Source organism: Pollachius pollachius, assembly GCF_949987615.1.
Source record: "Pollachius pollachius genome assembly, chromosome: 12".
Lineage (NCBI taxonomy): Eukaryota > Metazoa > Chordata > Actinopteri > Gadiformes > Gadidae > Pollachius > Pollachius pollachius.
In genome coordinates this window covers 16,801,934-16,817,241 of record NC_136945.1, presented here as the reverse complement: position 1 = coordinate 16,817,241, position 15,308 = coordinate 16,801,934, and the positions used below count along the sequence as shown (strand labels likewise).

The following is a 15,308-nucleotide window of genomic DNA, read 5'->3' as shown; positions in this document are numbered from 1 at the left end:
ACATGTATAGTTGTATCATTTATCATCTGTCTACTGAAAATGTATATTCAGTGTTTTCGTGTTTTAATGTGAACCACGTCAAAGACGTTCAACTGTCACACTGTTGAGAAACAACCCAGTTTTCTGAATCGGAATCTTCTTCCCGGCCCCTAAACCAGAACGATATACGACAGCACCGAATGAGGTGCATCCAATCCCGTGGATGCACCTCATATGATGGTGTGTCGTGGGATGTGGGGCTCGGGTTTCCAAGCATGCGTCACTGGGTCCACCTACATGCTGCAGGAAGAGGTGGAGCTCTGGGTTGCTGCGAGGGTTGACTGTGACTTCAAACAGAGGCAGGAAGATGTTCTCCAGCATCTCCTGGAAGTTGGCCAGCTGCTTTTTGGTTCGGTACACATCACTGCACAGACACAAACACAGAGTTACGGACGTACAAAACAACTGCGGACGTAGGCAAGGGAACGACGGCTTCTAATTGGTGGCAATAAGGACTTTAAACACATGATTCGAAACTTAAAACAACATGCATTCTACAACTATTCATATATATTTTTGCCTGTACATCTACGTCCATCAGTAATGTATTTGCACAAAACAGAACCAAGAAAACTGCAGTAAAAAAGAAAACATTGCATTTGGAAATGTATGCTGTAGTACTGTGATCAGCACTGCTATTGATTGTTACATTTTCTAATTTTAATTTTAGTAAATGTAATGACAGCCGCTCGGTTATGAAAGAAGGTACAGAAGCACGCTGTACTCACAAGAGGCGGGGACACTGTATGAGCCAGCGCACGTTGTCTGAGTACACCGCGTGTTTGACGGCCCACTTGGCCAGGTTGTCCCACTCGTCCCGGGAGCGGCCGTAGATTGACAGCCGCAGCTCAGAGTTCTGGTATTTACTCTCCTCCAGGTCTTCCATCACCTCCTGTGAGACCGCCGGGAAACCTCCATTAGTTTGATTTTTCTTTTATTTATTCTTTTAATGTTTATTATGAGCACTGACATTATTTTAACACACGGTACAAACAAATAGTTGTATTGACCACAAAATGATCTTGCAGTGCTCTCCCCCCCCCTTTTCTTTTTCCCTCCTTCATTCCCTCCCACCTTCCCCTCCTCCCTTTCCTCACGCCCTATTCCAATGTAATGTATGTACATACATACATTTATACCTACATACGTATACACTTAGATATATACATACTTACCTACATACATACATATCAACTAATACAAAGGAACATTTATTAAAATAAATAATAAATAATACAAATAGATAATAATAATAATAATAATAATAATTATAATAATAATAATAATAATAATAATAATAATAATAAATAGGTAATATCCCGTTTGTTTCTCATGCGTTGTTTGAGCATCGAAGAATGTCGTCGTTCCCTCTCTTTACCGTACCTTGATGATGTGGGCAAAGTATTTCCCCTCGATGTGGTTGTTGGTCTTGATGAAGATCTCCCTCAGGATGGACTCTCCGATGGGGTTGTATTTAGCATTGAACTTGTCGAAGCGGTGGAACGTGTTTCGGTCCTGAGAGGAGAAATGACATTAAACACGATGCATTGGAACTGCGGGCTGTGCTGAGAATATCAATCAATCACTAGTGGGGGAATAGGCTGCCCTAAGAACTGAGGGCTTCACTTACTAATGGTGATCAAGTTGACTTATGTAATGGTGTTCATGTTAACTAAGGTATTCACTACACATTGTATTTCAGTTATTGTTAAGTTCTAGTCAAAGTTACTCTGGTTTAATATAATTTAGTATTTTTTGCTTTTTCATGGCTAACCCACTAACCCTAACCCCTATGCTAATGCTATACAATAATGTTGTGTAAACAACTTCGTCAAATGTACATCTTAAATGTATCAGATTGTTAACAGAATGTTTCATTGTTATGTTATTCTTGGTTTTTGTTGTGTACCTCCCCTTGTGTAGCCCCTTCCCTCGTGCTCATCATGCGGTTTAGTTTGATAGATGTTTGAGTGACAGCAGGGCTTACGGCGTGCATGTCCAGGGTGTCCACGCTGAGGTCGAAGGCGGTCAGGTTCATGTTCTCGAACACATCCATGAGGGTCTGTCCGTGGCCGCGCTCCACGTGCACCACCTCCCCGGGGTACTTCTTCATGGCCCGCTTGATGAAGCGCAGCAGGTGCTTTTGGTTCATGCAGGACGAGGCGTGGATGTGCGTGTCCACCTGGTGACGGTAAAGGAGGCCACAGCGTCACAACCGGTGCAGGGACGACCGCATGGGTGACGTCAAACAGCACGCTATGCCGGGAGGTGACAGACCAAAACTACTGCAGTGACCACTTCTGTTTATGAGGGAGAACTTCAAACAGCACGCTAAGCAGCGAGGCGACAGCATCAAAACTACTGCAGTCACTGCTGCTGGCTATGAGGGAGAACCTCAAACTACCGCAGTGACTACTGCTGGCTACGATGCAGGACGCGTAACAGCACGTTATCCTTCCTGTGGATTCTATTGCTGTCGCCTGAATGTGAACAATTCAGTCAGTGAAAGTTTTCATTCAGTGTGTGACTGGATCCCAGAATAAGTTGGATGTGACCCATATTTAATATCTCATATTAATGAGTGAGGTGTTGCAGTAATTGCGGTCTGCGTTGCACTGATGGAGTGGCCCGCAGCATGTGCTGGGAGCAGTAAAACACAGGGTCAGCGCGAGGTCTCTCGCCTTGCGGATGTTGTAGAAGTCTCTGTGAGGGACTTTCTTCTGCGCAGCCAGTTCCTTCATTTCGTTCAACAGGATGTGCATTTGGAATTTGGAGCTGAGGTACTGCAACCGCCGGTAACAGAAGGACTTCCTGTAAACAAACGAACGCAAGGGAGAACTCATTAGAAAGCAGAGCTCCGGCAAAGAGACAGAGGAGACAGAGGAGACAGGAGCATTAGCTGGACTAGAGACGAAACGCAGAAACGATAAAGGCTTTGTTACGGTTCCATGTTGACACAACGCAATGATCACGCAGTCGCTTCGACGCAGTGCTGAATCTGTTTTGGTTCTGCGTCGGGTTTACAATGGGTTTACATTAGCGGACCAACCACATCCCTTGCTGCTGCGTCGCCTCGACGCAAGGTTGCACATTTGGGAGGCGCACGTCAGGCCCTTGCGGTAGGACGTAATGGGTCCGTAAACCTCCTCGCGTTGCGTCAACGTGGAACCATAACTCAGACCACAAGGCGATGAGAGCAAGGACCCCAAACGAGACAAGACAACCAAAATAACGAGGCAACGGGTGAAGGAGAGAACATGAGACAAGAGGAGACAAGGAGACGAGGAGATAGCAAAACAAGGATACAACTGAATTAAACGGAGGAAACTCACACAGGCCCGTTGATGATCAGGGCCAGCATGATGTTCATATCAGCGATATACTCCGTCAGATCCGGGTAGGGCAGGTCCAGCAGAGTACCCCTACACATCAAACCAGGGGTCAAACCACCAATCCCTTTTAGAGACTCAAACACACATCCAGAAACCAACCGAACAGACGCCCAGAGGCCGTGCTCACTTCTCCGTGGGACTCTTCCGGTTGAAGACGTGGACAACCCCGTCCACCATCTCACAGGTGTACTCGGTGTCCGCCGGCATGTTCTTGGGGTCCTGGTTCTCGTACGGGTGGGTCTCAGAGACGGGAGGGTGCACGGGCGCATCTGGTCAAAGGGGAAAGGCAGTCACACGTAGGTGTGAGGGTCAAATAATGTCTTTCCCGAGACCTGTCGATTTCTGTTTAAATCTGTTCATTTCAATATACAGTATGCATCGGTAAGCATGTACAGGAGTGGCCACGTACTTAAGTATGTACAGTGTGTGTGTATAAGCGTGACTTTCTGCCTAGTGCTTTGGATTGGAAGTGGATCCTCTCCCTCATGTTTAAAAATAAAACGTTGTTTCAAAAGAAAAATCAATAAACAGCAAATTACTTTCATTGTTAATTTCCTGTGTTTCAACCCTCCACTTTGTCTACCATTTTCGACTGTTCCTGAGTGTGACCCTTGGCCCCAACTGCCTCCTGGCAAGCCGGTCGTTAATGCACGCTGCTGACACCGCCGTCGGTGTGTGTATGCATGTGTGTGTAAACGCATGTTGTGAATGTGGTCTACAGCAGCTAGCCACCCAGCAGATAAACGTGGCCGAAACCACTGCCTTCAGCATCTGACGCTCGGCCCATCTGCTTTGACGGCGTCACCGGTGAAACCGTGTGAGCTTCGACGGCGTGTCTGGTGTTCCCGTTCTGATTACCGGCGTCCACGGGGGTCTCCGGGATCTCCTCGTACACCCGTAGGTCGAGCGGTGTCTCCCCCAGTTCCTGCAGGGAGCAGGCGGTGGTCTTGCAGAAGTTCTGCATGGAGAGGCTGATGTACTTCTCCCGGATGAACAAGGCCTTCACCACGCACTTGGCGGCGTCCACCAGGTCGATGAACGGCACCTGGGGAGACCGACATAGACACGGCGATTGTACGGGGCGTACGCTGAAGGGAGATGGAGGAAAACTCATTTTTGGATCCATCCGAGTATTGAATGATCAGGGATCAGTTCTTATTTAGGCTTAGTCCAAAGTGTTAGAGAGGGGATGATAGTTTGAAAGAAAACAGACTATAAAGGCCTGGGTGTGGACCCTGTCCCCTAGCGAGGAGCCTGCATCATAAACCTCTCCAGATGTAAGGAAATGTCAATATTTGGGGTGAAGTCCTAGAACCAACCCAGCAGTGATCCTAGTTAAGTGGAGATCGATTTAAAACACCCTTTGTAATTATAACGTACAAATTAAGTCGCAAGTATGTCTTCTCGACACCTAGAACATTAAAACCTATCTTAGAAATATGCACTTATTGTATTTTGTACGTCCTGGTACTTAGAATTAGTACATAGTATCGTGTAGCGTCTTATCCAAGCTATCTTTGTTGTGTACGGGGAATGGGTTAACCTGGCAATTGTAAGTGCTTGGCACTTGTTTCTATGAACATCTTTACTGTAACGACAGATATTTATTAAGTCACTTTGGCTAAAAGTGTCTGCTAAATGCCCTAAATGTAAATGTAAACGTTAATCTTAAGGGCACAAGGCCATAAGGCATACGCCGTGCTTCCCGTCACAGCACATCAAGTATCAAGGTTATCTGACCGGAGAAGGGTGTCGCATGAGAGCTGCCTCACCCCACACTTCTCCTCCCCTGATATGGAGACTCTCTGGTACTCTCTCTCCAGGGGCAGAGCCCGCGCCCTGAATCCATCGTCCACTGCGTCGATGCCACGCTCGCTCATGAACCTGGACGGGGGGAACGGAAGGGAGATGGGCCGAGGAGGAGAGGGAGAGGAGGAGTGAGAGAGAGGGAGACGACTGTTAGAAAAGCAAAGAGAATTACAGACAGAGTAAAGGTTGAGGAATGTTGTGGGGGGGGGGAAAAAGAGAAAACTGAGACATACACTGGATACAGTGAAGGAGCCGTTTTTCATTAGTTTTATCATCAAGTGTTGACATTTACTGACGATATTAAAGTTTCTGACTCAGTTACATTATGCACAGAGCAACTCTCTACCCCGCAACACTCTACCCACACTTTTTTTCCATGGTTTCTGGGCTGCTCCAGAGAGCAAGGACTTGAAGTAACCCCTAACTTTATCTATGCTGGTTCCCACATATTGTATTCAGGTCTACGAGAAATGAGAGAGCAGGTTAGATAGATAGTTGGCCCACACACGAGAGATTGGAGGAGGTGCAGAGTCATAGTAGAGTCGGATGTGAGAGGGAGTGGAGACAGAGAGAAAAAGACAGAGCGAGACAGAGAGAGAGCGAGAGAGAGAGACAGAGAGAGAGAGAGAGAGAGAGAGACAGAGCGAGACAGAGAGAAAGCGACAGAGCAAGATATACAGAGAGAGAGAGAGAGAGAGAGAGAGAGAGAGAGAGAGAGAGAGACATACACGTGTACAAGCCAAAGCTCGCTCACTCACTCCAGGTCTGTGGCGCTGTCAATTTTCATGAAGTCCTGCTTGGCACGTAACAATATCTCTGGCTCAAGCCTGGGGTGATTGCAGCAGCACAGGGGCGTGGGTGCAAGGCAGGGTGCAGACAAAGGGGGGAGAGGGGAGAGACCGTGGCGGTGGTCACGAAAAGAAGGAAACAGAACACTTAGTACATAGAAAAGACATCTCCGGTAGCCACCCGCAGAAGGCAACAACACACACCCACACTGACGCACGCACGCACACACACACTCACACACTTACACAAGGAGATTAGAAAACGTGACCAATAGGAAGGACAAGGACAGAGAACACACCATTAAGTTAACACTATTCAGCTTGGTTCTCAAAGTGTGTATGTGTGCGTGTGTGTCTGTGTGTGCTTCCGTGGTCATCCATGTGTGTCCGTGTGTGTGCGTGCGTGCATGTGTGCGCGCGCGTGCGTGAGTGTGCGCACTCACTGTCCATGTGTGTGTGTGTGTGTGTGTGTGTGTCCGTATCCGTGTGCGACCGCATGCGTGCGTGTGTGTGTTTGTGTATGCGTCCGTCCCTGTGTGTGTGTGTGTGTGTGTGTGTGTCCTCTCACTTGATGTCCTGGCTGATCTGCCTCTCTAGGCGGTGGCGGCGTTCCTCCAGCTGCTCGATGGGGCTGTCCTCGGGAAACTCGTAGGGAGCGCTGCGCATCTCGCTCTCGGCCAGGCCTCGCGTGAACAGCTCCTTGTGTCCAGCAAGCTCAAAGGTTAGCACACCTGCTAACATACGGCTAACGCCTCTCACACAGACGTAGCTCATAGGCAAAGGCTGTCCCTGCTGTATTTCCCTCACGGAGATGCTAACACACCTCCACAACACACAGAGATGCTAACACGATTGTACTTCACAGCCAGAGATGCTCACACAACTGCACTTAACTGTAGTACACAAGCAGATGCCAAGACATGTGTATCTATTATACAAGAAATGAGAGCGTGCATAGATAGCTGGCATGCACACATGAGAAATTGAAAGATCCAAAGGCATTGAGGTAGAGGAGAATGAGAGAGGGAGTAGAGGGAAAGCAATAGTGTTTTTTTTGTGTAGTAATTAATTACTGTATATTACTATTTGCAGAGAGCTATATTGCAATCTGGTGAGAAATTGACACACTTAAATAACCTGTATCTTTTTTAAATGTCATAATTTATTCAAACACTAGCTTGCTCGCAGTTGAATGGGGCTTGTTCCTCAGAATGCATCATGTTATTTTCTGTTGCCGATACCATCTGTAATGCCTCAAGAGAGTTGTGGTACTCTCAAAATCAACGTAAATATACCAAGCCAAATGTGTTCTGCCATGTCTCGCATGAGAGACGCTGTGGCATAATATACAGTATAATAATATCTCCCCACAATGAGAAAACAATTCCACGATTAATCACCAAAACATCTTTACTCCCAAAAACATTCCTGTGCTCCCAAATTTCCGAACCAGGTCACATGGGATGGCCTGTGAAAAGTATTTTTAGCTGCGCATGCATCTGCACATGCTACTCCCCGAACTCGTATAACATAAGTGGTGTCCCGAATCATTTATCGTTCCTTTCCCGACCGGGTCACAGTTGCGTCCCCCCCGTCCCCCCCCCCCCCCTTCGGTTCGGACGTCTCACCTCGGCGATCTCCTTGTACTTCCCGTCCATGGAGGTGCGGAGGTCAATTAGAGGCTGCTTGCCGGAAACTGGAGTCCCTGGGAGGGATCGCTGGGGCTTTACGGTGACAGGAGTCGCTCCACGCAGGTCTGGGGACGGGAGAACCATACACAGAAACACAGGTGCACACTCAGGGCTCAGTGGCGGAGGAACTGTACTTTATTTGTGTTTTAGACACTTCTGTGAACATTCCCGCCCCCGTCCCGGCGGCACGCGGCCATGTCTCAGCGCTTTCTGCTGATTCATTCACATTCTTCAGGAGGTTTTCCTTTGTCTATTTAGTTGCACCAGGCGTGGATATTGCGCTCAGCTAAGCTACTTTTCCGGGCTGTTGTGCGGTGTGTGCTTTCATTAGGGTACCGGACCCTCCTGAAATCAGGTTACTGTACACAAACACACACACACAAACACACACACACCCCTACACAAACAAGAGTGTTTGAGAGTATTCTTGTATACTCTAGTCATGTAGTCGTTCAAATGAATACCTATCATTTTTCGGCCTAATTTGTTTTCAAGGTGAACTGACATATATCTGCTTGTTCAGTACCACTCACCACGACCGGGGCCTGATCGCTTTCTTTCTCGCGTTGTTCAATCCAATCACTTAGAAGTAACAGATCCAATGTGGAATCGGAGTGAGGGAAATATTCAATATGGCCAGCACAGTGACCCTGGCTGCAGCCCTTTTATGCAAAGCAAATATGGTAAATAACCCTTGTATCCTATTTGTCCTTTTTATGACACCTTCTTGGTATTTCCCTGTTGCAATATTTAAAACAATATTACATCAGCTGGTAGACATGGAGCAACTGCTTCTCAAGATGAGCTGTAACTGCAACACCGTCTTCTAACACCACCCATCCATGAGTGAATCCCATATATCGGATAAACTGTAATACTGGGTGGAAGCGAAGTCCCATGGCAACCACCAACCCTAGACTGAGTGGAAATCAGGAAATGATTGCCAAAGCCAAAAATAACAGATGCTCCGACACTTCACAATCCAAAATGTGAGCACAGACACACACAGGAACACCACGAGAGTTACCCTGAGCCGATATGTACACACAACCACAGCCCCACCTGGCACTGACACCGAGGGGCCTTCCCCACTCCAGACCTGCTGGAAACAGATGACTCTCCACGCCACTCCACGCCATGGCCTTTCCACAGCATCACCGCCACACCGCAAATAACCCTAACCCTAACCCTTACCCATTGTTGTCCACCGGCGCCGATATCACAAACACCGCACAGAGCTGGAGCGAAGAACTGCAATGCATTAAAAAAAAAGCCCTACAATTGTGTGTTTCACTTTGCACAATTCAAAACAGAGATGTACCGCACGTCCCTAGTCATTAACTCATTTGGAGAGACTTGCAGTTCTAGGGCCACAGCTGGGCTGGGCCGGTTCCCGTCTGTAATTGGCGGCCCTCTTGTCTGCGTCTCCTCCATGGTAATTAGTCTTCTCTCCGTTTCTAAGGATAGGTGGCGACTGGTTGTTCTTGGCAGTACACTTAAAATAGCACACTCGCGTCGCATATGTGTGTTTTATGTGTGCTTTGAGCTCCGATATGAGAGCTGTGTGACTTCATTGCGGTGCGTTGTGTGTGTGACAGTAAGCCACCAAGGGCAGAGGGGAAGGGCACATGTTGCACACATACATGCAGTATGCTGTATGGCAGAAATGTGTGCACAAAAGGCGCATGGCATGCACAGCTATGCAGATAAAAGGATCAGCGCTTGTACACAAAGATATGCGTGCACCAACACAAACACACACACACAGACACACACACGTAAACAACAACCCCAGTTTAGAGTACACATAATCCTTCAAGGCTTCTTAATCCAGCTTGCCCCAAACTCTTTTCATCACAGTGACATTAGGACAGTAGGGGGGCCCAAGACTTGCACACAGCCACAGGACGCATTCTGCAGCAAAAATTACCCAAGAAAGGCGAACATAGAGCATTTTAGCAGAAAAATATCACATATATGCTTTGATAAAAAGTGGAAAACACTGTCTCAAGTTAGAAATCGGTCAAATACTGCTAGGGGGGGATGTCAAAAATGTAAAAGTCTTCACAGTATCTCTTTAGTCAATGTGGATTCAACGTGTAAGACAAAGAATATTCTCCCTTTCCCTCAGAGAGACCCTGTTGGTTTTAAACTATTGTATACAGTGTGGGAGATCCAGATCTCTGCACATATTCAGCCATGGCCAAGTGTGCGTATTTTTATGAAAAGAACAGCTATGAGGCCGAGTCACATTGCCCTTGTGTCTCAATGTAGCCCCTTGGTGCCCTCTTAAAGCCCGATAACTCATTGAAGCAGCCAAGCTTCTCCTCAGAGCTTACCTCCCCTACCTGACCATTATCTTCACCCACCCACGAGTAAGATAGCAATGAACAGAGACAAATCTGAGAGCAAAGACTTTTGAAGACGAAACTTCGGTGAAAGAGAGAAGGAGAAGACGATAACGATTTGTGTTGTGTTTTAGTGTTATTCTTGATGGTTGAAGGACAGTGTGTGTTAGGTGTGTGTGTGTGTGTGTGTGTGTGTGTGTGTGTGTGTGTGTGTTTGTCTTGTCAGCAAGTACATGAACTCTGCATGATGAAACTACTGCTGGCTTGAAGCAGACGTCTGTACATTAACCTCGTGCAACGATTGATCATTCTGCATCCATGCTCGGTAAACAAAGTCTTATGGACTACCAGCATAAATGGCTCAATTAGCTGTAGATGTGCACATTAAATACGAGAAAAACACAGCTCTGTCTACAGAGAAAGGCTAAACGGTTCAACGTACAGCAGTGATGCAGAAAAGTCAATTATACCCAGCTCAGAAGACTTTGGCCCCAAAGTTACACAAGACCAAGTTTTCAGCAAGACCGTAAAAAACACCCACACAAAATAAGCCATAAAAATGCCTTACCAACAGCCCATGGAAACCTCCAGGGAGACTTGAGCCCACATGATGCCAGTGAGACATTTAATTCCCAAGGGAGATGGCCCAGAGATATGACAGCATGTTCCCTTCTTTGTGCTGAAACACACTGAACCCCTAACCGTCACAAGAGTCCTCAAACGGCCCGTTCCACAGTACAGTGTATATGTCGACATAATGAGTGGCGCGGTATCTCAGTGAAGCGCCACGGACCGCAGACGTACAGGAGCCCCATTCACAGAGGTCCTCCGTGCGAGTCAAACAGTGTGGTGTTGCAGTGAGTCTGAACAACAAGGGAGTGGGACGGACCACAATTTCTACATTTAGCAGAGTGAACTAAACCTTCTCCCTGAGAGGCGCGTAGCCCCATGCTAGCACATCGACTGCCTCAGAGGACACTGCAGTAAACTGGGACACAAGTCGCACATCGCCGCCACAGACCACACGCTGTCACGCGGTGACATACCCATCCTCCTTCCTCAACCCTCCGTCCATCTCGTACACCGGCCCCCATCGAGATCTCCTCCACTGCTCTCTGTGTGTACCGACAACTCCTCCCCGTTATGGCGTTATGGATGTCAAGATGGATGTGTTACTTTTACATTTTACGTGGTGGAAAAAGCTCGAGCCTTTAAACAAGACGGACCAACGTCTCGTCGGTCTCTGCGCGGAATCTGGAAAGCCGGTGCATCGCCGTGGTTACGGTACCTCAGAGGACGACTTCCTGCTAACACGAGCCACCCACACTACGCCACCACTGCCGCCGCTGCTGCTGCAGCCGCTGCTGGTGGCGGATCCTCCTGGGGGCTGCTGGGACCGGTAACCAGGCCTGGGACAGTGGCTGCTCCCTCCCCCGCCGCACACCGGAATAAAGCAAGAGGGGACAGAGGAGAGAGAGAGAGAGAGAGAGAGAGAGAGAGGAGAGAGAGAGAGAGAGAGAGAGAGAGAGAGAGAGAGAGAGAGAGAGAGGGAGAGGAGAGAGAGGGGGGATATTCACAGGCAGTAACAGCCCCTCACCTCTCAGTGGCAGGATCAATAGGATCGCTGCGTTTATATAAATCTTGTGGTGGGCCGGCTTCCTAGTCTGCTGCTGTTTCTGCTGCTCTGCTCAAGCTGTTATTCCATCCCCAGAAGATCCCTCTCCCTGGCTCCGGCTCTGTCTCTCAGCTGCTTCCTGGATTCTGCCGGTTGTCTGTACACAAACAGCTCACAGGCTGCCATGGCTAAATACTGGAGCTGGAACATACCAAGTGGACCGAAAAAAGGGGGTGGGACTGGGACGACCCACTTCATGCTCTAGTGTAGGGCGGATTGGAGGAGGCCCCCTCCTCTCTCTTGCTGTGGTCACTCCCCCTTTCCTTTACCAATCCAACCCCCTTCTTGTGAGAGTGCTGGCTGATGCGATCTCATTGGAGGAGGGCTGTATTGTGCCTGAACAGCTTGAGGGGGTTTCATCCATCATGCTTATTAGATAACAATTTTTGTTTGATCTTTATATTGGGGTTATGGGGTACGTGTGTGTGTGTGCGTGTGCGTGCGTGTGTGCATATATATGTGTGTGTGTGTGTGTGTGTGTGTGTGTGTGTGTGTGTGTGTGTGTGTGTGTGTGTGTGTGTGTGTGTGTGTGTGTGTGTGCGCGTGGGCTCGCGCGCGAATGTGTGTGCGTATGTGTGTCATGCGTCAGTGAGCCTGTGTGTGTGTCATGTGACCAACCCTATAGTGGTCATGCGTGCTGTCTGAATGGCCACCTCTGAGCGTCCCGGCAGCCCAGTGAGGCAGCTGGGCAGTGGGCAGCCGCTCTCCGGACTGCAGGAGCAAGAAGCCATGCATGTGGTGCGCTGCGACAAGGAGCCCAGTGAGGAATTCGCCAGAGGCAAAAGCCACACACAATACAACTATGGGTCCAGCCTGAGTGAACACACACACACACACACACACACACACACACACACACACACACACACACACACACACACACACACACACACACACACACACACACACACACACACACACACAGAGAAAGGTACAGATGGCCTGCATTATGTGACGAACGGACAGCAGTCACCGGCCTGACGTATCCTGCTTATTATGCAACAGTCCTATCTCCAAACGCTCCGAAAAATGTGGAAGAGAACAGACGGGACTAATTAAGCAGCCGGCGGGGGGAAAAGCATAGTTCACAGTGAGGTGTTCCGCTGTTTGAACAGGAGCTTCAGAGGTTTGGTTTCCCTGTCTGCCTGCCAATGTCTACAACAAGCACACCTAGCCCTGCCAGTCTGTCTGACAAGCACAACCAATGAGCACACTCATCACATTCATCTGAAGCTCCTTGCACACTGGAAACGGGTATAAAGAGGAGTCTTAGCGAAAATGCTTTTCTGTCCCAAATCACTTGCATCCTATTGCATGACATGGTAATAATTTAGTTTGGCGGTATGGGTCCACTCTTTTAGGGTGTCCCCCCACTGTAGGATTGAAAGCACGACGTACAGATGTTAGATGAAGCATTTCATCCATGGGGTACATCAGATATCGCATCCCATCGTGTAGCTTACGTACAATACAGACGGAATCAGATGGGGGGCTAGGATGGTGTGGCGGTGAAATGCAGCTCAGCCCACACAACGTTGCAGAGAGTGTATGTGAGGTGAAAGGTCTTAAATGGACCGCCTATCAGTGTACTTGTGTTTGATTGGATGGTGATGGCTGTCTGCTGATAGGCAGAGCATGTCCAGAGCGTCCCAGTCAGTACCAGCCTCGCCAATCCATCAAAAAACAAAAACAGGAATTCCCAGAGATCAGTGTGTGTGCGGTAAAGCCGCTTATCAATTTCGGCAAATAAAGACTTCCTGTTGTGTCGTTGGATTTGACCCACTTTGAAAAACCGGGCAATAACTCAAGCCAAGGAATGAGGTCATCTGTGCAACTCTCTGAGGCTATAATATGAGGATTTTGGTGCTGAACGTGTGACAGAGGGAGGAACTACCCATGCAACGCTAACTAATGAACAGCACTCACTTCCTTTTTATGTCAACAAGTATCATGAAGTGATTAAGGTATTTGGCTCCAAGCGTAGGCTCCGGGTTCGCAAACCCAAATATTTGTAGTGTGCTGTACTGGTTGAGGAAGATTGACCAACTAGTTCCCTATGCGTCACTTTGTATAAAAACAGCAAGGCGGAAGCCTGCGGTTTTGTTAGAAGAGCAAACACAATCTTGTATCCTTGACACCTCACTTTAGACATTTGATGATTATCTAGGTTAAAAGAAGTCTGACCTGAATACAATTATGAGCCCACAACCTTAAGTTGTGTTGGCTAGTGAGTTTAATCATTTTATCACTGTCCTAACATACAGGTATGTCCTTTATCTTGAATGAACATTTGATCGATTTAATATTCAAAATAGTCCTTGCCGTGATGAATTAGAATATTATTTATTTGAAAATGCGAGGTGAGAAACAGCATACCCTGTCTCATTTAGAAAATGGGTCATGAAGTCCTGAAATTGACTTTGGCCGAAAAGTCAGAAAATATCAAGATGGCCTTTTCTTCATTTTTACTTCAAGAGGGGTTACAGTTAAGTTTACTGTTTGAGGATGAAATGCAACACAGGATATATTACGCAACAGAAATCTCACAGATCACCTGTCTCACGTCAACACTGTGTAAATTATTTAGGTTCACCTACATCCTGAGCAGTTTGGCATTTAAATGATTCTTCACTCAGCTTAGGTCAATTTGCTTCATCACACTATGTTAACCCTCGACCCTAGAGCTTACAACAGTGTGCAGGGTTATTTATTACACTCAATGAGACTAAAGCCCCGCAGGTACAAACTGGTCCAAGAGGGGTAGGATTGTTATCCGTCTTAGTGAATTAAATTCAGCATTATCACCTCTGTGATGCCGAAGCAGCAGCATTCCTCCCCAAGGCCTCATCAGGATGGCAGAGCCATTGGGTTGGTTTGAATACATTTCTTAAAACCCTGGGATTATCGCTACCCTCTCACACAAACTCCCTGATGAATCGCTTTCTTTTGTTTTGCCCCAAAAGGCTTCACATCCAACACAGCTGCATACTTCAAACACACACACACACACACACACACACACACACACACACACACACACACACACGCTCACATGCACGCACACACACTCACACACACACATGGGCTGCACTCATAGTATCTTGAAGAGCAAAGAGCCGCTCTGTGTTATTTGATACCGACGGCTTAACACGTAGCCATCAGTGATTATTCACCAGCTCATTAGAAACCTAAGCAGAGGGTTAAGAGACAGAGAGAGAGATTGAGAGAGAGGGAGAGAGAGATGCAGAGAGAGAGAGATGCAAAGAGAGATAGAGAGAGAGAGATGCAAAGACAGAGAGATGCAGAGAGAGAGAGAGAGAGAGAGAGAGAGAGAGAGAGAGAGAGATCTGAATCTAGTCCAATAACCTAGCCTGCTCGGCAATCTTAAATTATGAAGGACAGTAAGCAGATAGTGATGAAATGCTAGAAGCACTTTAGCCATATGTGTTTTAACTAAAGGGTGCACTAAATGCAATTGATAAAGTGTGCTCCTGTAGTGTAGCTTGTAATAAAAACAACTGTGTCTCAGTGGGATCCGTACCTTCAAATAAAAGCCTGCAGCAAGA

The 15,308-nt window shown here is 47.6% G+C and overlaps 1 protein-coding gene across 8 annotated transcripts in view; it reads right to left on the bottom strand.

Annotated features, from left to right (window-relative positions):
* Nucleotides 1-15,308, bottom strand: part of ampd2a (adenosine monophosphate deaminase 2a) — a 32,485-nt gene that overhangs the window by 9,192 nt on the left and 7,985 nt on the right. For 4 of the 8 annotated variants that reach the window (XM_079748507.1, XM_079748508.1, XM_079748510.1 and 1 more), the window contains 12 exons: nt 7,657-7,784; nt 6,597-6,727; nt 5,999-6,067; nt 5,204-5,315; nt 4,290-4,476; nt 3,559-3,700; nt 3,372-3,461; nt 2,721-2,850; nt 2,027-2,221; nt 1,423-1,554; nt 768-931; nt 277-403 (listed from right to left, as the gene is read on the bottom strand). In XM_079748507.1, the coding sequence (XP_079604633.1) occupies nt 277-403; nt 768-931; nt 1,423-1,554; nt 2,027-2,221; nt 2,721-2,850; nt 3,372-3,461; nt 3,559-3,700; nt 4,290-4,476; nt 5,204-5,315; nt 5,999-6,067; nt 6,597-6,727; nt 7,657-7,784 (1,607 nt within the window). Of the gene's footprint in view, nt 1-276; nt 404-767; nt 932-1,422; nt 1,555-2,026; nt 2,222-2,720; nt 2,851-3,371; nt 3,462-3,558; nt 3,701-4,289; nt 4,477-5,203; nt 5,316-5,998; nt 6,068-6,596; nt 6,728-7,656; nt 7,785-11,355; nt 11,444-11,664; nt 11,821-15,308 lie in introns of those variants that run through there. The other 4 variants (XM_079748511.1, XM_079748512.1, XM_079748509.1 and 1 more) reach the window with 4 other exon arrangements.